This window comes from Drosophila innubila, assembly GCF_004354385.1.
Source record: "Drosophila innubila isolate TH190305 chromosome 3R unlocalized genomic scaffold, UK_Dinn_1.0 2_E_3R, whole genome shotgun sequence".
Classification (NCBI taxonomy): domain Eukaryota; kingdom Metazoa; phylum Arthropoda; class Insecta; order Diptera; family Drosophilidae; genus Drosophila; species Drosophila innubila.
In genome coordinates this window covers 29,055,874-29,082,750 of record NW_022995380.1, presented here as the reverse complement: position 1 = coordinate 29,082,750, position 26,877 = coordinate 29,055,874, and the positions used below count along the sequence as shown (strand labels likewise).

At 33.8% G+C, this 26,877-nt stretch overlaps 1 protein-coding gene across 1 annotated transcript in view; it reads left to right on the top strand.

The window, feature by feature from the left end:
- The window catches only part of LOC117790185 (collagen alpha chain CG42342), a 105,649-nt gene extending 79,741 nt beyond the window's left edge, over positions 1–25,908 (top strand). Inside the window, exons 10-20 of the mRNA XM_034629511.1 lie at positions 862–959; positions 17,085–17,447; positions 17,508–17,576; positions 17,643–17,738; positions 18,930–18,974; positions 19,042–19,104; positions 23,094–23,120; positions 23,690–23,743; positions 24,097–24,294; positions 25,169–25,340; positions 25,853–25,908. Of these exons, the coding sequence (XP_034485402.1) occupies positions 862–959; positions 17,085–17,447; positions 17,508–17,576; positions 17,643–17,738; positions 18,930–18,974; positions 19,042–19,104; positions 23,094–23,120; positions 23,690–23,743; positions 24,097–24,294; positions 25,169–25,336 (1,181 nt within the window). The 3' untranslated portion in view covers positions 25,337–25,340; positions 25,853–25,908. The remainder of the gene's footprint in view (positions 1–861; positions 960–17,084; positions 17,448–17,507; positions 17,577–17,642; positions 17,739–18,929; positions 18,975–19,041; positions 19,105–23,093; positions 23,121–23,689; positions 23,744–24,096; positions 24,295–25,168; positions 25,341–25,852) is intronic.
- Positions 25,909–26,877: the final 969 nt, after the last annotated feature.

Sequence of the window (26,877 nt, the reverse complement as noted above, 5' to 3'; positions counted from 1 at the left end):
TAATAAATAATAATGTTAATACATATATTTTTTTTTTCGGAATCAACATATTTGATAGATATTTGCTTGAAGTTTGTGGGTTGAATAATTTTTAATTTTTAGCCTTTTTAACAATTTTAGTTTAATTTTTCTTTTTCCAATAAGAAAAATTTGTAAACTAAGTAACTTAAAAACACATTTAAAATCACATAGCGGGGAATCAAACCACTCATATTTTTAAGCAAGGTTTTATTTTAGTGACAGCTTGGAGACACTCATATATATATAAGGATACATTTCCACTGCCGGAAAATAAGTAATGCAACTACAGTAACTATTCAAGTCCAAGTGCGATTTTGTGGTTGTGTATCTGCTAAAGCACCTGGGTCAAATGGGTCAAGTCAGTTGAAGTTGAAAAGCCACAGGCTTCATTAGCATACAACGACAACGACAAAGAGCGGTTGTCAACCACAGTGCACTGTGTGGTTTTTGGGCATTTTATTTGTAGGCAAATAAACAATTTGCATTTGAAACTAGGACCCAAGAGTCATCAACAGCAACAACAACAATAAATACATACACTAAAAGTCACTTATCGTTGTTTTGGCATCATCAACAGTTGGACAAATTGTTAACCTAACCAGAAAGCCGACAAATGCTTGTTGACTGACAAATGAATGGAGCTGAAGCTGCGATAATAACGCTGATAATTACAAATCTGCCACGCCCCCTTTTACGCCTTTTTCCCCTCTACTCTTCCCACTTATTACATTACATGGTTTACCTGTGAGTCGAGGTATCTGTGTGTATATTGTTTGTTCTATTGAAATCTGTCACTATAAATGCCAAATATTAACATTTCTACATTTCAACATTTTTCAGGTCCGCCCGGAGAGCGGGGTGACCGCGGTGAGGTGGGACCCATCGGACCCGCCGGACCGCCAGGCGAGAAAGGACCGCGTGGCAAGCGGGGCAAGCGGGTGAGTTGCAACAACAAACTGAATAAGCAATGTGCGGCAAACTCGTTTGCAGTCAATTTTAATTAGACTGAAAAAACATCAACAACGAATGCAAAGAAAACAAGAACGAACCAATTTAACTACGGCACGCCGAAGAATTGATACTCTTGCAGAGTCCAGAATTTAATATGATGGAATTTCATTTTTAGTCAAAAAGTTTAAGTAAATACCATGGATACAATTTGAAAGATTGATTGAGATATTTCAGCAAACATCAGATTAATTTTCTATTATAGTATTGCCTAATTTGCAATGGCAGTTGTAGTCCGATTTGATCTAAATTTGGTCAGTATATAGTAAATAACACATTATACAAAATCTGCGAGTCTTTTTGAGATATCTCAAAAAACAGCAAAGTTTTTCAGACTTACTTAATTTAATTAATTTTTAAACAATCGTAATGCCAGCTATATGATATAGTGCACCGATTTAATCCAAATTTCGTCAGGATATCAATAAGCATAAAAACCAAATTTTCAAGTTTTATTGATATGTTTTATAAAAAAGAATGTTTTTCATAAAAAAAAAAAAATTTCAGATTATCATTGCTATATGAAATAGTAGTCCCACTTAAACTAAATTTGATCAGTATGCTTGAAACGATAAAAAATGCATATTCTGTGAGATTGGTTGAGATATTTAACAAAAAACAAAGTTTTTTATCTTAAAAGCTGTAGTTAGACGGATCAGGTCGTCAAAAAAGAACATATATATAAGATTTTCTAAACCTAAAAATTCATGTTTCTAATCACAAATGTATTACATATTTTTTGACAAATTCATAACACCCTCTGCAAGAGTATTAAAAACAAGGGAAAATGCGAGAAATTATAATGAAGAAGAGAATTTATTAATATGTAAATTGGAGTGTAAATTGCTTTGTAAAAATGCGTGGAAGCGTTGCATTAATTTAGCTGCCAGCTAAACTTAATCTGTAAAATATTTTGAGCTGTAAATAGAGTTGTAAATATTTAGGGCGCATCCTTTCGCATGGACAGGCAGCACAGAAGAAGCACAGCAGCGCCACCTGGCGTTCGGCCACCTTGCATGTTAAATATTTATGTACAGATATACATATATTTATGACTGATGGCGTTTGTTGTTTGTGTACTCGCATCGTCCTTGACTGTGTAATGAGCATGTTGAAATTCTACCGCCTGGTTTCCAGGAGCTGCCTCAAGGAGTTCCACGTTCCACAATTCACGTTCCACATTCAACTAAACTCATTACAGTTACAGGACTTGAGGCAGTTTCACAGTGGCAGCGACTGTGTGGCAACTTTGATGTAATGCCTTTGATTACAGCTAAAAGTATCTGCCAGATACGCAACACTGCTAAATAGAAATTCTCTTCCCCAAAAATGTTGCCCCAGGGGAAAAGGGCGACATGTGGGAGGAGAAGGCGGAGGAAACTATGTCGACGCACTTTGGCGCCTCATCGAAATTGTCAAAAATGTTTTGGCGCTTTAATCTGGAGCTTAATTTATGTATTTCCCCCCTTGGTATTCTTTTTATTTATATTTATTTCTATTTTTTTTTTTTTTTTGGTGGGTAACGAGTATCAGGAGCATTTATCTAGGCATTTGCCGTGCGTTATGTGCGCATCTCTGGAATGTCAACAGTGCACAGATACTTAACATTTTTATTGGCACTTGAAGAGTCGGCAGTTGGGGAAAGGAGCGAGTCAGGAGGAGGAGGAGAGATGAGCGAGGCAGCTGGCAGCTGTTGCCGCCCCATGACGTGCTGATGGATGCATGAGAAAAGTCACGGATTTTCATATTTTGCACAACAATCCTACTAAAAGATATGCGAGGGTGGGCTGATAAATCATTGATTTAATTAGGACAACAAAATCTATTAAATCATCTATTCATAGTAATTTATCAACTGAAGGCTGCTTAAATTTTTACACTCATTCTGTTTAATTTTGGCCACATTTAAACAGTATCGCAAAACTTTTTGATTTCGAGTAAAATTATCATGGAACTAATTTCAAAAAATTTAAGTTTTCACGTTGCATTTGGGCTAAACATTTTAAAATTATATTTTATCACTTTATTGGAATTAAATTCACCAACTCAAAGTGAATTCAGTACGCAAAATATTTTCAGATTAAAATAAGAACAGGCTAAATTCCAACAAATCTTGGCGAAAGTGAAAACCGGAACAGGCCTGATATACTTTTTTTTTTTGTCAATTTTTATTTTTTTATTTCTACTTATGTTTTTGCTTTTTTTTATTATTTTAAATCTAGCTTATTTGAACAAACTTCTCAGTCCACCCTCGCAGATATAGATACAGCGACTGGACTGGGTGAAAGCTAGAAGATACATAGATACATTTGTATATTTGTATCTAGCACGTGTTTGTGAGCGTTATGAAAAATGCATAAGCGCCGCAAGCTAAATTTGAGCTGTATTTTTGGGCCGCATGGCGAAAGAAGTCTTTCTTCTGGCCCCCCTCTCCCCTTTTCACACTCCACAAATATTTGCGCGTTTTGCCAATTTTCGTAAAAACAGCCTGATTATTGTATGGCCAACACACACACACACACATACACACCGAGAATTTCATCTAGACGTGAGGCAAAGTCATATAACAGCCTTTGGCCAACTGCTGTTGCTGTTATTGTTGTTGTTGTTGTTGTTGTTGTAATAATGCGTAATAACAAAACAGCGGCAACACGAAACTGACTTTCAATACAACCAGAAGCAAACAACAACAACAACAGCATCAAGTGCCAAGTGGCAAGTGGCAACTGGCAACGGGTAACGTGCAGCTTCGTCTTTATGACTTCTGCGTCGATTTTCTTTGAGTTAGCAGAGGGTGGACCAAGGAGTTTGCTAAGCAAAGTTTATAAAACATTAAAGTCTGAGAAAATCTATTCTAATTAACCTCAATATTAAAGCAGCACCGAAATTTACATAGTAAATCTGTTCTTTTATTATTTCAAAATCAAATACTAATATTATTATTGAGAAAAAATTGTTTTCAACATTTTATTTAGTTACAAAGTTTCAATTTAATTTTTAAAATTTATTGCAAATATTGGGAAGCATATTTACAAAATAAAACCTTATCAGATTGATTAAAAATTAAAGAATAAAATTAAAATTTTAGCAAATTTTTTTTTAAAGAGAGGAATATTTTTTAATAAGAAGATTAAATTAAATTAAGAAGAAGAATTACCAAGACTAGTCCACACATTTGTTTTAGTAATAAATATTATTTATTTAAAATTTTTTTTAAGTTAACCTTAAAGTTAGTTGTGTTTAATTCCTGGGGAACTTCAAAACCTGACGGTACGTTTTAGGATTTATAAAAGTTTTTTTGCCTGTTTCTAAACTGCAGCGTATTCCTTCAACTGTTTCTACAAATCCACATGAACTTTTCTGGCGAATCACTTGTCTGCTTTTAGCTGTGGGTAATGCATGACTTTCCTATCCCTCCTCTTTCCTCTATCCTCTTCCCATTACTCTTCCTCTACCTCATGACTCCTGCCTCCAGCCTCCTGCTTCCTTATTCACTTGGTTCAATGCTATGCGCACTCGTGCCTCGGTGTTCGAATGTGGCGATTATGGAATTCTGCCCCCGCTGATATTCAGCCGCTGCAGCGACGTGATGTCAAAACAAATGAAAGTCATAGGAAGCGGCAGGCTGCAAATCTCCAGCAGCTTCCTCACGAAGCAAATCACTCCTATAGACGAGTTCCCGACCATAATATACCCGTTACTTATTTCAATAAATATAAAAGTACCTTAAAGAACTTACTGCCTAATAAAGTCTACTGCATACTTTTAGGTGATTGTATTGAAATAATAACTTTACTAATAACTTTGGTTAGCTATTACTCCCGTTCTACTTGTCCGATCTTGCTGCGGTAAAGTGAGCTTGTAGATAATATTAATAGATAACGCTATTTACCATAATAACTGTATTATCTTAAAAACTGTGGTTGTGGTGATTTTGCGCGATTTGCGGGGGCGGTTGTGGGCGTGTCAAAAATTTAAAACAAATTTGACCTGCGTGGGGTCTATAGAAATCTGTGTACCGAATTTGGTATCTGTATCTCTTATAGACTCTGAGATCTAGGCGCTCACACGGACGGACAGACAGACAGACGGACAGACGGATGGCTATATCGGCTCGGCTGTTGATGCTGATATACACTTTAAGGGGTCGGAGATGCCTACTTCTGCCTGTTACATACATTACAACGAACACAATATACCCTTTTACTTATTTTTTAAGTAACAGGTATAAAAACCAAAACAAAACAAACAAAACTTTTGGCAACAAACAAAAGTTCGCGACCCAACCCAAACCTTGGCCAAGTCAAGGCACTGAGGCAATGTAGAGCATAAAAAATTATTTGCAACAATTGCCATCATCTTCGACTAAGTCAGAGGGGAGAGATGAGCAGGAAGGGGAGCAAGAGGGGCAGGAACAGGAGGCAACTGAAACGTGACAGCTCCCGGCAGCAGCAACGGGGCGTCGATTTTTCAATTCGAATTTCGACTATCAGCCGCTTTGATTTTCCGAGGAAAACCTCCAAGCGCAGGCAGCGTCATTACATTGAATGGAAAATGGAAATGGAAATGAAAATTGTGAATGTAAATGCCTAAGAAATTATGGCTACACTCTGCGTCACATTTTTAAATCAACACATTTACTTCAGCCAACAAAAAAGTTAAGCAAATTCAGAAGAAACTTTAAAAAATTGCGAAATTTCTTGTAGTTATTTTAGCAAGTCGTAAAAATATTGAATTGATCGTGTGCTGTTTTGAAAAACACATTGACGCCTTCATTGCCACGCCTAAGATAACGACTTTAACCCGAAACAGCAACAATTTCGACCAGTTCGTTTTATTTTATATTTTTTTTTTGTGGCCATAAAAAAACGCAATTGTAGGCATTATAAATTTGACATGTTATTTTCGTCGCCTCGTCAGAATAAAATGCTCAGACGAGAATATTGCGTCATTTTTAAAGAGGGGAAGAGGGGGAAGTGAGGGAGAGAAATGGGATGGGTTAGCATCTGAAATGAATTTGTTTGCCAGGGGAAAGATGTGAGGGGTAGTGCAAAGGGGGTTGGAGGGAGTTAATGGAACGAGCTGCGATGTGATGGAATGATGTGATGTGCAAGTCTAAGCGTTGAGACAAAAGTGTCACACGACACAGTTAAATTAACTTAAGACCCTCAATTGATATATCGATATGCTTAGGCAAATATAGATAATACAAACTAAACTACAAAATTTGTTTTCTATATTTAACTTACAATATTTATGATTTATGACAGAGCGTCAAAAAAAATAACTTATTGATAAATTTAAAGAAAAAAACATTTCATAATTTTAGAAAATTTGCCCTAAATATTTTGAAAGAAAAGAATTACTGATCGTAGTTCCATGGTTCTCTGCTTATAGGAGCCGATATGTGATATATCTAGAACTTTAGTTTGAAAAAAACTGTGTTCGATTCCCAGCCTGCCATTTTAAAAGAAAATTCAGACAAATATGTTTCACCAGCCAAGTTACAGTCATTAAATTTTTTTTTAAATTTTTTTAATATAACAAATTAAAAATTAGTTTAAAAAAAAGAACAATCAAAATACTTCTACATTTTAAAACCCCGTCATAAATTTAAGAATGGTACTTTTTAAATTTAAAAAGAACAAATTCTAAATTTTGGACTCGTTACCTTTGATACCATTTTTATTGTGATTCTCAATATTTTATAACCGACCGTTCGAATCTCTCAGTAACGTATATGAAATTCAGTATTTTAACCATTGACTTTATGTTTGTGTAATTGAATTCAAAATATACCCGCAATTTTATTAAATTTATTACGCGAAACAAATATACTTGAATAGAAATATATATCATATTGTTTCATGAACAGCAATATACAATATAATATTTACGATCGGGCAACTTATTAAAAATTTAAATTAAATTCAAACTGTGCTACGAGTGTTGATGCTGATGAGGAGAAAGAAGAGGATGAGGCGGAGGTTGTTGTTGTTGTTGCGAGAGTTGCGACTGGCAATGGGGCGTATGATGAATATCCAATGACTTACCCACAGCGAATGTAGAAAAATTCGCTTTTTATTATGCGAACTGACATAGCTTTAGTTTTTTTTTTTTAAGATTTAAATTTACGTTGTCATTTTTTAATAAAGCTTAAAACAATATTTCACACACACACACACACGCTCACATACTGTGACACAGTTATGCTGAAAATCTTTTTGCAGCATTTTCCTAGCGCAATCTCTGCCTGAAAGTGTTCTTGAAGCATTTATGTCAAATTTATGTTAATTTATTTTACAATCGTCGCTCATGTCACTTCACATTTTGAAGTCTGTTGTCTTTTGGGCCTCGAAATCTGCATAAAATTTCACTCGCAGCTCGCATTTCTTAACACAAGCATTGGCCAAGTTAAGTTGCTCGTGTGTGTTGCCTTTCACTTAAATAGAGACATCAAAATTGCCATTGCCTCAAGACAAAAGGGAGGAAAAAAAAACGAAACTTAACTTGCAGATTCGTTACACGTCACACAAAGTTGCCACCCCTTTTTTGACAGTTGGCAACTCCTCGGTAATGTGAGTCCCAAACTCGCATGTGGCACACCACGGACGATTTGGATCTTGGTGGCAACATTTTGTCGTCTGTGCCGCATTTGGTTGCAAATCAAAGTCTTAAAGTTGCTTACGTGTAATCTAAACGACACTTCGCATCCCATTTGCCATTTTCCTCCCTTTTGTAGCTGCTTTAGCATAGTGTCCTGTCTGTCCTGTCTGCCACACGCTCAAAGGTTTCGTCCTTTCGACGTCAATTCGTTTTGGTTGCTGCCTAAATGACGCAATAAGCTTAACACTTTCCACGAGCCTAGGGAAAATCTCAGACGGAATTTTCATTGCTTCTGCTCGACTTGAGTTCAGTTGCGTTGGCTTTTAGCGAGGTTGGATTGTAAAGTTATTGGCTTAAGCAAGATAATAAATTCTTTTGAATTGAAACAAATCTACTTACAACAATAATAATATTTTTTAGAGCAATTCACTTTATTTTGTGGTTCCCAAACCTATTTATATTCTTCAATCTATAAGATAGGTCAAGTTGCTCCAAAAATTCGTTTTTTTTTTATTTTTAAAGAAATTAGCTCAAATTCTTGACAGTTAGAAATATTTAAAAGTCCCTTGATCAATATAAGCATAAAATTGTCGACTAATTGGGAAAATTTGACCGGTTTTTCAAAAAAATTTTTATTCATTGAAAAAAGTAGAATTTTTGGGTTTTAAGTCTAGATATTATTTATATTAAATTTTTCCTACTCATGTTCAACTTTTAAAACGATTTTTGTTAAAACACTACTACATTTTCAAAGCTTGGCTTCTTGTTTGGGTTTTTTTTTTTTTTTGACAATAATTTATACTGCAGCAAAATGTAGGAAAAATAATCTAGCTAATTTCGAAGAAGAAGATTTTTTAGGATGGATTTATTCCATCGATTTAAATTACTGAATTCAATGTCTAAGGAAACATCGAAGTGAAGTAGTTATATATGGCTTTCACAATCAGCGATTTATCGATTTTTATTATTTATCACTATTTGGATTTACCTTATCTTTCAAATATTTTTAATCTGTAATACGCATAGAAAATTTTGTTTATTTTCTCATTGTTCCACTGACTTATCAGGCCACCCTCGCAGCTTGATTTGATAAGCCCCCTGCAATGCAGTGTCAACTGTTTATCACACACACATATGCTTATGTATGTATCTGTGTGTGTGTATGTGTGTATGTGTGTGACGTCATTGTTCATTGAAAACTGCGCAGCATGCAAATCGGAAAATTTCCGTCATTCTCTTTTTTTTTTTTTTTTTCCTTCTGTGCAATTTTCCATTTTACCCCACGGCAATTATTTGTGGTCAGTCTTCATATGGTTTTCCTGTGAGTATATTGAATATGAAATCGGTGAGGCATGCCACGATTCCAGCATGCCTCATTGGGTGTGTGTGTGTGTGTGTGTGTGTGTGTGTGTGTGTGTGTGTGTGGGTGACTTGTAATGTTGCCCCTGGGGTGTGCGTAACTTTTATTTGATGGCAACCGATGATGAGATCGCTGAGGGAGCAACAAAAACCGATTGAATAAAGAAATACCGGATAGGAATCTACGAGCACACGGATATCTATGTACGTACTATGTAACGTACGTAGTTACGCATGCAGCCAAATAAAAATCTCAAGTTAGCGACACCAAATAAATGACCCCGCCCACACAACAAAAAAAAACCCGCCCTAAACTCGCTGAAAATTTATAGGCACGCGTGTGGCACTGAGCAGGGGAGGGGTAAAAGAGGACGGGAAGGGTGAGGCAGCTCCAAAAGTGGCTACATTTCACGTATGTAACTTTGCAAATCCTCCCCTCCGTTAGGAATGGTTGTGGAGTGGAAGGGGGATGAGGAAGTTCGCATTGTTGGTGCGCCATTTTGTGGTTGTGCGGGAGAAATGCGAAATCCTTGGCAACGATTTCCCTAAATACTTCCGAATTTCCGGCATATTACAATATCACAACAGTAACAACAACAACAGCAACAACAACAACATCAACATTATCGCCAACATCAGCAACAATGTTAGCGGCAAAATGAAATCACGCGAAATTTTTACAACGCAACTTGACTTTCTCCTTGTTCCGGGCTGCATTAAACAATGGGCAAAAACTGCAAATCTGTGCTAAAAAAAAATTTCCAAGGAATTAAAATATTAAATTTAAATAAAAAGTTCTTACTTAGTTAATCTGTGACTTTCATAGTAATAATGCTGAGTAAAATACTCAAATAATAAATATATTTATTTAAAATAAATTTTATAACAAATATTTTGTAGCAAAAAGTGAATGGAACAAATTATCAATAAATATTTTTTTTTTGGCTCAAAATAATTAAATATGAGAAAAAAATATTATTACCAAAGTTAAGGATATGTGTTCATTTTTCAAGATTATATATTTTGCTTCAAAGCTTCTTATGAATTCTAAACCAGAAAATGTTAAAAAATTTATCAATAAATATTTTTTTGTCTAAAAATAATTAAATATGAAAAAAAATGATATAAATTAAATATTAGTACCAAAGTTAAGGATAATATGTATTAATTTTTCAAGAATATATATATTTGCTCCAAATTCTTAACTAGAAAAAATTAAAAATAACTTTGAATATCTGACTTTTAATATAAGTTAAAAAATGATTTTTAATGATTACTTTTTTAAATAAGAACATATACCAACTGTTCTGAGATAGGACGAGTAAAACAAAAAAATTAAATAAACTTTTCTTATTGAGTAAATAAATAAAAGAAAATAATTAAGAAAATATATTAATAACTAATCAATAAACTCAAATATAAATATGTTTCAGTAGCTCAGCAACATATTGTACCAAAAGTCGTATTTATTTAGATTTTATAGATTGTATAAACTCTGAGCTCTGATCATTTCAAATATGTTTTCTGCCCATAGTCCACGATGTCGATGCGATGCGGAACATATTACGCATTTAATGTGGCCGCGTTCCTGCCAAGAACTTCGCATCCATTGTGTGATTCTTGTAAACTTTTGTGGCAAGCAGGAAAAGCTGGACCAGCTGGTGGCAGGGGGTAGGGTGATGGCTTCTGAAGGGAAGGGGAAGAGGAATAGAGGAAGTCGGAAACGAGCTACAAAACTTTCACCTCGGGCGGTGTTCAGCTGCTCTTTTCATTGTTGTTATTCTTGTTGACGCTCGGAAAATATGAAATTTCAAAAGGAAATTTATATAAAAAATGAGAAAAATATGCGCGCACGCACACGCACACAAACACAAACACAAACGCTCACAGATACACACAGATAGGCAGGGAAAGCGACATATGCTGCACTTGAGCACGACCCGTGATGGCCACGCCCTCACGCCCACATTTCGCCATACCCCTCCACTGCCCCGCTGGTGTCAGCCGTGTCGCTGAGATCAAAATGATTTTCAATTTAACGCGTTTACGTGCGGCCATTTGTCTGCCTTTGAGTCCGCATTTTCCGTGAAAACTACACAGAGAGAAAATAGGCTAATTTAAAATAAATTTAAATCAAAAATTTGCGAATTCTAAATTCCTATTTAATAAAAAATTGTTTAAAATGTGCTTAGTTATTGTTTAAAATAGTAAACATAATATTTAAATAATATAAATATAAATTGTTATTACATTTTTTTATTTAGAAATTACCATAATACTTAAATTTTCAGACTTTAAAAAATATACTAAGAAATCTTATTTAATATAAAAACGAGAAAAAGGAAATGAGTATTTAAATATATTTATTTATTTATTGAACGTAAATTTAAACTGTAGAAATAGAACAAATTCAATGAGATTTAAATTGCTTTTTTTTTTATTATAACGTAACTGCGTTGATTTTAGATTTTAAAACGAACTTTTGAGAATGGTATTGTAAAATTATAAATTTAATTATTTTACAAACAATTTAAATTCATAACTGAAGTATTTATAAAACAGTAAAGTTAAAACGTGAAGATTTTAAAACAAAATACTTGATTTTTTCGATCTGTGCATTTTCCGTGGAAATTGCGGGTACTTCGAGCCTCAGCGAACAACTCGTTGCACTTGACTGTGGACCGAAAAGGGGGACAGTGGCAGCAGCTGGAGACATTGACGCTTTCAGGCAATTAATTTACAATTAAAGCGAATTTCTTCCGAAAAACATTTTCTTGACCGAGGCGCCTGAAAGTATGCAATGAATTCTGCGAGGCGAACTTTAAATTGAAAGGCGTTTGTGCAAATAATTCCAATATTTACGCATAATTGAGAAGATGGCTGACAGCATATATAACATTCACAGATATGTGATTATGTGTGTGTGTGTGTGTGTGTACTTTTGTTTGTGTGTATTTGTGTGTGAATGTGCCTGGATACTTTGAAAATTAAAATCAACCCGAGGCGCTCGCACAAATATTGATACATTCTAATGGATTTCTCACAGGCACATACACTCATACACACACACAAACACCCGCACACACACATACACTCATTCACATATACAAATACATGTGGAAAGAAAGTGGCCCATACTGAAATGAGACGGTCGAAAAGGCAGACAAGAAGTTTTTATCGTAGTTAGGCAGCTGCGCCAACAAACGTCCTTGCCAAAATAGAGAAGGGAGAAGAGAGAGGAGAGAGTAGAACCGAGAATAGAGAATTGAGAATGCTAAATGAAGAATCGAGAATGGCTAACAAACATTTGCCCAATTCACTTTTGGCTCTGTATCTTTTATTTATGTTATTTATCGCAACTGCCGCTAGCATCGCCTTAAAGCCTTTAAACCTTGAGTTGGTCCTTTTTATACCCATTAATCGCAGAGTATAAGGGTATTTTAGTTATAAATCTCTTTGTCCTCATTCATTGAGCATTGTACAGGCCAAACAGCTTAAGCTACAAGTTTGAAATGTTAACACAACACAGATATAAAAAAATCATCGACGTTTAAGACGGCGTTTTGGAAAATTCGACCTGCAAGTGCGTTAAATTCGAGGTCAAAGTATGCAATAATTTTAAATTTACAATATCGGTTAAATATAACGATAGTTAAGCCTGTTTTAGGTGAAGCTAAAAAATCATATATTCAAATATTAAATATATTTATATTGAGTAATGGGTATTTGATAGTCGGAAACTCGAATAAAGTGTTCTTACTTGTATGTTTTTTTCCTTTCGACAGTCGTTGATTTGTCGCCAGCATTTGTTTATCGACTGACAGACGCACTGACTGACTGACTGACTGACTGAGAGTCTGACAAGAAATGTGGGCTGTTAATCCCAGAGAATGTGCCTCAATTATCGGCAGTGCCACACGCAGAGCAAATGTTAAGCGTGCGCTTTAATTTCATGCGCTTTAATTGCTCTACAAATGGGCGACTAATCACCGGGATCCCTTCCCCCCTCTTTCTTCCCAGCTACCACCAACAATGGCGCACGCAAAGCGGAAGCGGAAATTCAGAGAGTCAAAAGCAAAATTCCCTTCTACCCACTTTTCATGCCCTTCTCTTTTTCTCTACACTTAACACTTTCCCCCAAGAGACTTGCCAACATTGTGTAAAAGTTGTGTGATGGTACACACACACACAAACACACACACACACACACACACGATGCAGATGAGCTGCGCATTATATGAGTATGCATAAAGGAGCAAAAGTTACTTGTGGCAGTGGCAAGTGGCAAGTGCATTTGCGGTAAGCCGTCATGACGTCATGGTCGTTGCTCCAATCCCCCTGCCAGATCCCTTTTCAGCCCCTTAAAGACCCTAGTTAGATTCAAGTCCTTCTCCTTGTTGTTGCTGCTATTTTTGTTGTATTCTTTCTACCTTTTCCTTTTGTTTTTGTGCATTTAAACGAACGAACGGTCGCCATTTCGAAGGATCACTTAGGCATATGCCCAACTCACATATGTGTGTGAGTGTGTGTTTTTGTGTGTTAAGCGTTTTGCATTGTTTGGCTGTTGTTGTTGCTGTGTTTTAATATCTGTAAGTACGGCACTTCCTTAGACAACAAAACGGCAGTCAGAACTGCAATAAAACCCAATTGTTTCTCCTGCCTGAGCAACAAGAACAGATAAAAGATTAAAAAGAATACCATTTTGTAAAGAATAAGACACAACTGAACAATTTGTTGAATGAAATTATTGTGTGTGGCATTTGATTCTATTTAATATAAAGTTACAAACTTATCAACAGTGGTAATTTTAAAGTGATTATTATCATGCAAATAAACAATTTTATGCAAACATTTTCTTCAAATCTCAAACTACTCAAATGGAGTTATGGTACCCGAAAATCTGTACAGAATCTACAGAAAAAAATTTTTTTTACGAAATTTATTAAATTTAAACGCAGAATAAATTTTAAGCTCAAATCATGATCAAAATGACATTCCACTTGAAAATCGAATCAGTTTGGACAAAGTTATGAAACTTTGAAGTTGGGGGAATTTTTGACTTAGCAATTTTACAAGTCCAAATTTTTGTTCAATTTCACATGATTTTTTGCAGAAAAATGAAAGGTCACAAAATCAAGCTTAGAGTGTTGTTTTATACTAATTACGATATAAGGAGTTGATTGAAAGTGAAAACTTGAGATTTAAAATTTCAAATTTTCAAAATATCAAAGGGGTGACCCTATGCTGTAAAATCGCATTCTGGCTGGCGTAGTCGAAAAATATTGAATTTTCTAAATGAAAACAATTTGAATGCAGATTTAATTAAGAGGCCAAACCAAGATCAAAATGACATTCCGCTTGAAAATCGTTTAAGTTTTGCCAAAGTTATGACAGTTTGAAGTTGCTCAAGCCTTTGACCTAGCAACTTTATAAGTCAAAATATTTCTTAATTTTGACATGATTTTTTATAAGAAAATGAAAGGCCTCCGAATCTAATTTAAAGTGTTGTTTTATACTAATAACGATATAAGGAGTCGATTAAAAGTAAAAACTTGAGATTTAAAATTTTGGATTTTCGAAATATCAAAGGGGGGACCCTTAGCATCAAAATCGTATTTCAGCTGGCTTGGTCGAAACATCTTTAAACAAATTTATTTGTAACTCTATTTTCTAAGTTCTTAGTGTTTTTAAATTTTTTAGAAAGCGGCTTTTATTTTTTTTTTTATTTAGCTCTTGGTGCTGTAATTTTTGCCTTAGCATACGTTCTATAAAAGCTCTTGTTTTCATTAAACACATTTTAGTTTTCCAAGTCTGCAATGCGAACCAAGTGCGTTTGCCAATTTCTGAATCCCAAATGTGGCCTAAATGTGTGTATAGAAGCGAAGCAGGAAAAATAGTAAAAGAAAGGGATATAGATAGATGGAATGTTGTGGTTTCATCGATGCGTTTGTTGGTCTTGGAAAATATGCAACGAAAATACTTGAGAAGCGAGTGCAGCAAAAACCAATTCATTATCTTTCATTTTGGCACCAAGCACAAGCACACACACACACACACACATATGAACAATGGCAAAGAACGTTGCACACACATAAAATTTTCTACACTGATAAAAAAAAAATGTTCTAAAATCAAGATTTTGGTCTCAGAACTAAGATTTTTGGTCTAAAAAATGCGTTGAGAACATAAAATTCTTAAATTAAGAGAACACATCTTGATTGTAAGAACATTTTAAATAAGACCAAGTTCTTAATTTCAAAATAAATGTTCTTAAAATTAAAATCAAAAAATAAAAAATATATAAATTATTTTTTATATTTATAATTTTTTTTTTTTTTAATTTTGATTTATTTAAACTTTTTTCTGTTTTAGTAATTTAATAAATGTTATTTTAATATGTTATGAGTGGGATTCGAGCCGCCGCCTCTTGATATTAGAAGTTGGTCTTTTTTTTCAGTGTATACACAAACTCTCACACACACACTCATACGCACACTCACACTCACACACACATACACGTTCACACACACTCAAACACACACACACACCCATACGCTTAAAATGAGACTCGCGCACCGCACTTGAAGCACGTCGCTGCTTGACTTTATTTTCGACTCGCACTCCCTCGCCACCACTCTCTCTTAGCCACCACTCTCTTAGCCACCACTTTCTTAGTCGCCCACTCTCTGCGCTCTGTGAATTTTAAAGGTTTTTCTATGCCAGCATTGTCTAAGTTTGTGAATGTGATGCGAGTATGAACTCAGCTTCAACTTGCACTTAACACAATTTCGCGGCACACAAAAGACTTTCACTGCGGCGCAGCGGCTACCGAAAATCTCCACCCCTCTACCCCCCCCTTTTTAGAAACACCCACCACAGTCACTGTACCACCTCCACCAATCGCTACACTCCCCAACGCCCAATGCACTATGGTAAAGCTGCGTCGAATTTCTAACATTCCTCTTTTTTTCTTTTCAATCTATTTTTTCTTACTTTTTTTTTATTTCTAATAGATATAGTACAGGCCCTTATATTCGTAATTAATTTAAATTTTATCAAAGATATATTTGATATTAAAAAGCAAAAAAACACCAATTTTAAATGGTATTTTAGTTTTGGTTTTTTTGCATTAAAAATAAAGTTTTTTTTATATTTAAGTCAAAATATATCTTAAGTTGCTATTCAAACCTACAGTTATGAAATGCTTTACAAGTCATTGATTTAATATAAAAAACTATGTAGATCAGTGTTTTCCAAAAGTAGGAAAAAATATCACATGAGTTTAGAAAAAGTATTTTATACAGGCCTGTTCAGGTTTTCACTTCCACTTTTATAGGATTTCATAAAATGTATTTTCTCAAGTTGCATTTATGCTAAGTACTTCAAAATTATATTTTTGCACTTTATCAGACTTAAATTCGGCAACTCAAATAGATTTTATATGCAAAATGTTTCTGAAATGAAATAATAATACAACACTGGTTTAGATTATCGTACTTATCGTTTTTCTGAGAATTTTTAAAGAATAATATCTTGAGTAATAAATTTGCAAAATAAATAAATATCCATGAGTAGTTAATATGAGTTCTATAGAGAAAAGTTTTGATGGGAGCATTATACTGTTGCTTAGTTCCCCACTCATTGCAATTGAGAGAATTGGTAAAATTGGTCCGAATGTATTAAAAAAAAATTTATTAAATGTTTAACATAATAGGACAGAAAAATTTTAAATTCACAACTAAACTGGTACATAATTTTTATTAAAAATCTGTAAGAATACAAAATAAATCAAGAAAAAAATGTATGTCAAAATATTGACAAGCTGCCCCACAGTGCAATGGGTGGACCGAGTACTGCCAACGAATTATGCGCCGCTTTTGTTGCGCCATCAAAGCGAGTGTGTGTGTGTGTGTGTGTGTGTGGGGTGTGTGTGTGTGTGTGTTTGACTGTGTGTGCGTGTGTGGAATGAGCGCGTGCAACGCCTCAGGCGGCGCCACGTGGCATAAATTAATCTTCTCACTAAATTTGCCTTCGTATCTCTTTTCCATTCCCCCTTCACAAACTTGAAACGCATTTGCAAATGTGAACAGATATTTGGACCTGGTGGCACAAAGTTGGAGGATGACTACGATGAGCCGCCAGTCACACTGCTGCGCGGTCCACCCGGACCACCGGGCACATCCGGCAAGGACGGACGAGATGGACGCGATGGCAGCAAGGGTGAGCCAGGTGAGCCTGGAGAGCCGGGATCCTTGGGTCCACGTGGCCTGGATGGTCTGCCTGGGGAGCCGGGCATTGAAGGTCCTCCGGGACTGCCAGGCTACCAGGGACCACCTGGGGAGAAGGGAGATCGCGGCGATATTGGTCCACCTGGTCTGATGGGACCTCCTGGTCTGCCCGGACCTCCAGGCTATCCGGGTGTCAAGGGAGACAAGGGCGATCGTGGCGATTCGGTGAGTAGCAGCTAATCGATAAATCTTATCGATAATTAATTGTCATCAATGCCATTTTAGTACCGCAAGATGCGTCGTCGGCAGGACGATGGAATGTCCGATGCTCCACATATGCCCACAATTGAATACGTAAGTCAATTCTTCCAATTTCAGCTCTTCCTTTACTGAATTTACTTCTGATTTTATCCCCCACAGCTATATGGTCCTCCAGGTCCACCTGGTCCTATGGGTCCCCCAGGACACACTGGCAGTCAAGGCGAGCGCGGATTGGATGGACGCAAAGGTGATCCTGTAAGTGCATTTTTTATATATTTTATGAACACTAAAAACATAGTTGTTTTGGTTGTTTTTTTAAACTCCATTCAAATCAAGATCTAGAGATGAAAAATTATTTTTATGAAATTGACTAAATTTAAATCCAAAATAAATCAGAAGGCTAAGCCATGATCAAAATGACATTCCGTTTGAAAATCGGTTCAGTTTTGACAAAGTTATGGATCTTTGAAGTTAGTCAAACCTTGGACATATCAACTTTACAAGTCAAAATTTTTGTCAAATTTAGCATGATTTTTTACAGAAAAATGAAATGTCTCAGAATCAATTTTAAAGTGTTGTTTTATACTAATTACGATATAAGGAGTTGATTAAACGTGAACACTTAAGATTTAAAATTTTCAAATTTCAAAAATCCAAAGGGGGGACCCTATGCTTTAAAATCAAAACCAAGATCTTGACCGAAAATAAAATTTTTTTATATATGATAAAGTTTGAATGCAGAATGAATTTAGGGCCAAACCAAGATCAAAATGGCATTCCGTTTGAAAATCTGTTCAGTTTTGACAAAGTTATGAACCTGTGAAGTTAGTCAAATCTTGGACATAGCAACTTTACAAGTTAAAATTTTTGTTAAATTTAGTATGATTTTTTACAAAAAAATGAAACGTCTCAGAAACAAATTTAAAGTGTTGTTTTATACGAATTACGATATCAGCAGTCGATTAGAAGTAAAAGCTTGAGATTTAAAATTTTTAATTTTTAAAATTCCAAAGGGGGGACCCTTAGCAATAAAATCGCAGCCAGAATCTAAAGGGGTAAATGTTCTTTTCCTCAAAATTAATTAAATTTAAATGCTGAATTTTAATTAAGAGGCCATAATATGATTAAAATGATATTCATTTTGAAAAGAGGTTCAGTTTTTTGGAAAGTTGTGGAAGCTTAAAGTTTGTCCCAGCAACTTCATAAGTCAATATTTTTGGCTATTTTTTAATACAAGGAAAATTGATAAACATACTAAAAATAGCAATTTATTTGCAAAAATTTACCGAAACCGTACCGGTAAAAACGATTCGGATCCTGAACCAACGTACTTGATTTTAAAGTCTGAATATATTTCAAAACAATTAGTTAATTTACTAATGATTTGGTTTCATAACTCCTAATTTCGTTCCGCGACTAAAAGTAATTACTCTATTTTCCTCACAGGGCGAAAAAGGACACAAGGGAGATCAAGGACCCATGGGCTTGCCCGTAAGTTGAAATATATTTTTGATTTCTGCCAAACTGTGTTGCTTTAATTCTTGTCTTTTGCTTTCAGGGTCCAATGGGAATGCGCGGTGAATCTGGTCCCTCTGGTCCCGCGGGCAAAGCCGGAATTCCGGTAAGTCGCTAATGATTAGCATTTAATTTTCATTTGCAATTTATTGACTTAATCAAAAATGAATTATTTGGCTTTTTTATGTTGCTACAAAATTGTTGTTGATCATTATGCTTTTTGGTAATTTGTTGAGTTGTTCTAATTATTTGTTTAATGTGACTAAACATTGTCTAACCGCTTATATGTGTTCGTGTCTCTCTCTCTCTCTCTCTCTCTCTCTCTCTCTTTGTACCTGGAACAGGTGTGGGGCGACTACTAATACAACTTTAATAATTAATAACAAGCACATTGCGCTAAAAGTGAAATGAAATGCGACATAAAGCTACATAAACAAACATAAACACACACGCAATTCACACTCATTTCTACACACACACACACACACACACAGACACTCATCACACACATATACAGACGAGGCAATCGAGCAAACGAGGAAATACGAAAAAAAAAACAAAATATAAAAAAAAAATGCATAAAAAAACATGCATAGGAATTATTAACGTCGTTCAGTTTTATCGTCTATATCTATTTATATAGTCGCATATTGTAACGTATATAGCGTAAACAGATCTATGTGTATATGTATGTATATCAAGTTGTACATACAATCGCCCAATGTACATACATACATACCAAACTCAAAGCAAGCAAGCATGTCAGCTATGAATCTCCCCATAGATATAAAGATATATAAATAAATATATATGTATGTGTATCTAAGTACACGCACAGTTAGGCTAGTAATTGTTTTGTCAAAGAAAAATATGCACACACATTTCTTTTACTTTTAAAAACAATAAAAACCAATACAACTTATTTTAAACTTATTCAAACTATTTTAAGAAACATAAGCAACTCTGAAAAAAATGTAAAAACAAACAAGAAACCAAAAAAAAGTATATTTCTTTAAATATGTGCATATTCTTCTTAGTCAAAACAATTACTTGACTAACTGTATATATTTAATTAAGGAGACCCCTGAACCCAAATGAGTTAAAATAAAAGTGCATGCGACTAACCGAAGAACTCTTAATAAATATAAATTATAAATTCATATCAACTGAAATAAAACAGAGCCAAGAGAATTGTGTGGTGAGCAGAGAGTTTAATGAGTATTTATATTATATATACAAACAGACAGACAAACAGAATCAGAAACAGAAACAGAAATAAGTGAGTGTAATTATTTCTATACAAAGATCGAACATATTTACATCTATCAATTGAGTCAAGCCACAAAATTCAGTTCATTTGACAGTCAAATACATATACACAATACATATACATATACAAATACATACATATACCTTAACATATACATATATATATACAGAATGCGAATGAGTTAAGTACACAAATAAGCACAAAGAGCCAAACAAACAAACAAACAAATAAACAAACAAACATGCATACAACAAATATACAATGCAAATATTTTAATTGCATTTCATTTGCCGCTCTTCACTCTGTGCGAAATTTCCGAGCATATCCGAGCAGCAGTTGCATAAATCATACGCACCGTGGCACATGAAAAAGTGAAACTTAAATCAGTATGTGGGCGTTATTTAAAAAAAAAAACAGTATCTTTTATTGATTGCCTCTCAATCATTATAAATTTCAAGTTTCTCCTGTTGCTCCATTCAATAGCTGCATTGTTATGTTGTTGCATTGTCTTAGGTGCCGTCCAGAGGCTTTGTCGAGTAATCAATTTGTAGGATACAAAACGATATTGCCAAAGTGCTTCAGTGCTTGACTAACGAAAAATGAAAAGAAAAGAAAGATAGATTTAATAAAAAAATAAATCCTCAACTAAATCTAACTTAAATACATGTAAGTGAAACAAAACATTTAGCCAGAGGCACAGTAATTCACTTTAAACTGTAAACTAGCATTACTAAATTATCCAGTTCGATGTGTTTTTATGTCTACAGCAAAGAAAATACAAATACAAATACAAAACACAAATACAAATAAATGATAAATGATAACGAATCTCAGCATACTCGTAAATAAATGTAATGCCATGCGATAACAACAAAGAGCTATCTTCCAATTGTGCATATTTTTCAATGTTATGTATGTTTAACTTCACTACGAAGCGCGCAGTCACATAAATTAGTTAGGCTAAAGTTGAAATAAATCTATTTATACATATACATTTGTGTATATCAAATAAAATACCGTCTAGTATTGTATGACAGCACAAAAAAATATTTGCAAATACATGTGACATCGGCGGGCCGGTGAACAACAGCAACAACAAAAATAATATATAACGGCCTCAGAATACCCTTATCCACAAATATTAAAGATTTTTCAGCCATCCGTCATACCAGGGATTGCTTATAAAAAATATGAGTTGGAAAAATAAGTACAGAAAAAATTCCTGGTAACAGGATAAAGTTTATATTAATTATTTCAATTATTTTTTTATCTTAACAAAAAAATGTTAGAGTAAACTTTATATTTTAATATTCAATTAAAAGTCATAATACAATTGACGTTTATTTTCAAATAAAAAATGATGAAATTACTATTTTTTAAAATAAATCTTAAAATAAAATATATATATTGCAAAACCTTTTATAATTGTATAATTTTTTTATAAAGATCAGAAATTAAAAGACATTTTTAAATTTTGTCTAAATCCACAAATAGTTTTTATATTATAATTTATATTAAAAAAAAACTATAATTATTACGATCCCTGCTCTATACAGCTTAAAGAGTTCTTGATAATACACGAATAACATAAATGTAGCATGTATCCTATTGGTTTCATTGAACATCTCAAATAAATTAACTATAGTATAGTGCAAATTTGCAACTTTCAAACTAACTAATCGCAAATTCACAAAACGATTGACATATTGTAATAAAATATTAATTTATATTTAAAAACGAGAATATGATATGCGCTAAAAAGAAAAAAATGTCAAATGAAACACAATGAATGGCAAATGCAAACGAATTCAATTAAACGAGTATATACGAATATATAAAATGATAAAAAGTGGGTCATTATTAGCATGTTTGCATTAAACAAATACCAAATGCATTTTATGGAAATAAGCCTAAAAGGATTACGCAGAATGTTTCGCTCAATCAAAAAGAATATGTCAATTTGTTTTCAATTAGATACGTCAGTCCCAAAATGAAAAACCTACCTTCTAATCTCATAACACTTTAGCATGTCAATTTTCATTTAATCAACTCTTTACGAATGGATTAGCCAAACTCGAGATGTATATAAAATGTCAACTAACAATAAGATATAAAACCTACTCAGCTTTTGCAATGATGGACAGTGTAATAACGTCCAACTAATTCCAATTTTTTCATACTCTATCAATCTATCTAAATCTCTCCAACTTTTGCCTAACTAAATTCATTGTATTCGAGTTCCATAGGCTAGAATAATGAATTGTTCGATCAGCAAATGCGCATTCCACTTAACTTTAACCTTAACCTTAAATTAAAACATAAACTACACAAAAATAATGAAAGTAAAAAACAAAAAGAGAATTGACATTATAAGCAGCTAACGTTAATCGTAAGTGTACATTTGTTAATTACGTACTAAACAAAGTTTTTGCAATTAAATAATATAATTATACTTATGTATGTATTTATGTGTATTTATGTCTATACATGTAGAGATTGTGTATGTACGTGTATGTTTGCCAATTTGCCACAATGATAACAGAATGTGTATGGGAAATACGCTTATCCAAGGACAACGCCTTGACAGGAAAGCAAATTATAAAATTATAAGCGGCTAACGAAATCAATATCATTTTCATATTAATTATGCATTTCCAATAAAGTGATGGTTTTTTACTAAAACAAACAAAAAAACAAACTTGTGTGTATGTCCTATAAAAAATTAACAACAAAAACACACAACACTATGCGACAAAATAAGGACACACTTTTTTTTAGCCGCTCTCTAATCTGATGCTTATGCTTTTCATTCTCCATTGCTACAGGGTCCACCAGGTTTGGATGGCATGAAGGTATTTTAAAAGGCTTACGAAATATTTACACTGAGTCAAGTAATTGTTTTGACTAAAATATTAGAGTACTCAATTTTTTTTTATTTTTAAAAGTAGTTAAGCCCTCTGATCACATTATAGGTTTTTTTAAAATACTCTTGTTTGAATTTAATAAAAAACAAACGCATTAGATCTTATAACATTTTTTTCATTTTTTTAAATGTATCAAATATTAACATATTTAGTGTTTTTTTTTTTAAATATACAAATACATATGTTCCTATTGATAAACATATTTCTTAATTAAATGATTGATTTTGTACTTTTTATAAATAGTTAAATCCATTTTATCTAATTTTTTATTTAATTTTAAAATCACAAACTTGTTTATTAAATGTTTTTAAAATTTAACTCAATAGATTTCAATAAATCTTTTTTAATAAAACACATATCTGCTTTTAATTTCTGTATATAGTTAAGCTCAATAGATCTCGTTAATAGCATTACATGTCAAAACAATTACTTGACCAACTGTACATTGTTTGCTTAAGCACTTTATTTAAATTATCAAATATTTATTTTTGTTACAGGGTGCTCAGGGCGAGACGGGACACAAGGGGGAACGCGGTGATCCAGGACTGCCGGTAAGCAAAGTTTGCATAAATTGGGTTAACTTTAGATATATTTACATTCAAGTAACTTTACTCGTATATGTATACGCACTTACACAAGCACACACACACACACACATCCATGTGTTGTTATTTACCTTATGTGGTTGCTAATTTGAATAATTTGTGTTTCTTCTTTTTATTGTTTATTTTTTTCTCTTCTTATATGCATGCACCTCTGTCTCTTTTGGCGTCGTACACTGTTATTTTCAACTATGCAAAAACCCTACATGTATCTCAACTTTGTTGACCCACACTCACACACACACACACACACACACACACACACGTACATACAAATACACATACACTTAACAAAAAAAAAGGGCACCGACGGCATTCCCGGCCAGGAAGGTCCACGTGGCGAACAGGGATCACGAGGGGATGCTGGTCCGCCGGGTAAGCGAGGCCGGAAAGGAGATCGCGGCGACAAGGGCGAACAGGGTGTGCCCGGTCTGGACGCACCCTGTCCGCTGGGCGTTGACGGGCTGCCATTGCCGGGCTGCGGTTGGCGGCCGCCAAAGGTTAGCATGCGAAAATATTCGTACTCGTAATTCACTTTCAATTTGGTCAAAACGTGGAAATTTGCATGTGCCACAAATTAAACTCTTTACACAGTACGGAATATTTTTGTAAGAATTTGCAACTACTAAGACCAAAAAAAAAGTGATGAATATAATTTAAAGATACCAAAATAGGAACTGAAATTATATGAAGCATACGCTTGAAAATTTTTTTAAGAATAATATGCAGAATTGAAAAATTATAATAAAAATAAACAAGCTGTTAGATCTTTCGAAAAAATAAATTAAATAAACGAATATTCGACAAGATGATATTTTTGTTAGTTCCTTACTCAAAATATTAAAAAGTAATAGCAAATAATAAGTGGTAAATTAAAAACCGAAAATATTTTATTTAAACTCACTAAATTTGTATTCAATTTATTTAATTCCGATTTTCTACAATTTTGCAATTTCAGTTCTGTATATCCTAATTAATTTGTGAATAATTAATTTTGTTTTACTCATTTAAATTTCCTAATTACTAGTATATCAAACTGCTAACATGTGTTATTTTTAATAACAAATATTTTATTCCGAGTCGTTTTTTTTTTTGACTTTCCATTTCGGATTTTCTTATTTATTTTTGAGTTCCAACTTTTATTATTTTGCTATTCTAATTTTTTTTTACCTAATTTCAAAATTTCAAATTTTTCTGTCGCCCGATTTTGGTATTTTTAGCATTATTTTTGTTAATTCTTATAAAGATTTCTGTGTACTCGTATTTCTTATAATTGTTGTTTATGTAGTCATAAACTAACTAACTTATGCTTTTGCACACTAACACAAAAATAAAACACACACACACACGCAAATGACACACATGGATATAAAGGAGACCATTATCTCAACGCCCATGCACAAGGATTATTTACCAGATGTCACACAGCCGGAGAGCAATGCCAGCGATTATGAGCAGGAGGATGACGAGGAGGAGGAGCAGCCGGAAGATAATGAAAACGAATATGATGAATATCACGAGAATTTGCATAACAACGACTAAAAACGTATGGAGCTGAAAAACCTGAAACCGAAAATGAAACCGAAAACGACCAAAGCAAACGCAAACAGCAAAGAAACTCAGACACTAAAAACACAGCCAAAGCAAATAGATATCCTACATACACACATATAGAAATACACACACACACTCGAACATATATATACACGCAGAGCAGACAGATTGATAAACACGCACATGGTTGGAATTCGTAGTTAAGCATTTCCGGTTTCCGGTTGCGAACTTGGCTCTGGTTCTGTCTCTGTCTCGATTTCTGTCTCCATTTCTGTCCCTGTCTGTTGACACATGCAATTAGCGCTAACCAATGCAAAGTGGCACCCAAAACTGTCTAACTACTGTATATTCTATTAGCATACACTCACACACACTCACACACACTCACACTTAAACACTCGTAGTTATTTGGCTTGGTGTTGGAATCGCTTTGTTTTTTGTTTTTTTTTGCCATCAACTTTTGCCTTTTTCTTGCTATATAGAATTATGTTTCTACCCACGCAGGAGAACTGGCAGACGTGGCTCAAGGACGAGCTGAACGCGCTGCAGCATACGAAAACAAAAAACTAATTGCCTCAGCTGCAAATGCGTTCAACCTGCATCCATTTAAGAATCCCCCTCAAAAATTATGGACCATAATGTGGACGTGCCTCTGCAATATTCAGATGAAGCTTAGTGCTTTGGTTATTACATTTAGCTATTTGTTATTGTTAATATAGATATCGAATCGATCAAAGCTATGCTATCTACCATAAACACACACACACACACACACACACACACACACACACACACACATACTCGTACTCGTAACTTATACAAACAAACAAATGTGCCAAAACCTTTGAGAACTGCCACAATTTCTCCATTGTTTCACTCAGTTCAATAACTCACTCCATTCTAGGCATTTACAAAAAAGTTACATATATTTGTAGTCTTAATTTACATACATACATACCGAACACACAACAACAAATATATTTGTAATATTTATATTATAAAAATTGTATCTACTCTACTGCTACTTCCTATACGTTTTCTCTTTTTACTCTAAGCCAACAAACTATCTAAAGAAATTAAAATATTTTAATAAAAATAAAAAGTTTATAAAATTACATCAAGTGTTTTATTATGGATTGAAAGTGTATGTCATAAATTGCAAAGAGCAGTTTAGAATCGAATTAATGGTTTTTGGAATATAAAGAAATTTTTTATCTCAGTCTTGACTGCAAAAATAGATATATTATTACATATTTTAAAAATATCCTTTACTTCTTAATTATTTTATATTTTTTTAAAAATGAACAGAGTTTTTTAACGGAATTTAATTTGAATCTTGGTTTTCTCACTAAATGAGTTTATATATTTAACTATTTTTAAACTCAAAATTATTAGAATATATAAAAATTCCTGATTTCATAATTAGTATTAATTTGATTTTGTGAAGTTTTATTTTTCTTTTAAATTTTGAAATGTACGAAAGCTTTCGAAAAATTGAAATTTAAATAAGCGCGCGTAAATAAAATGCA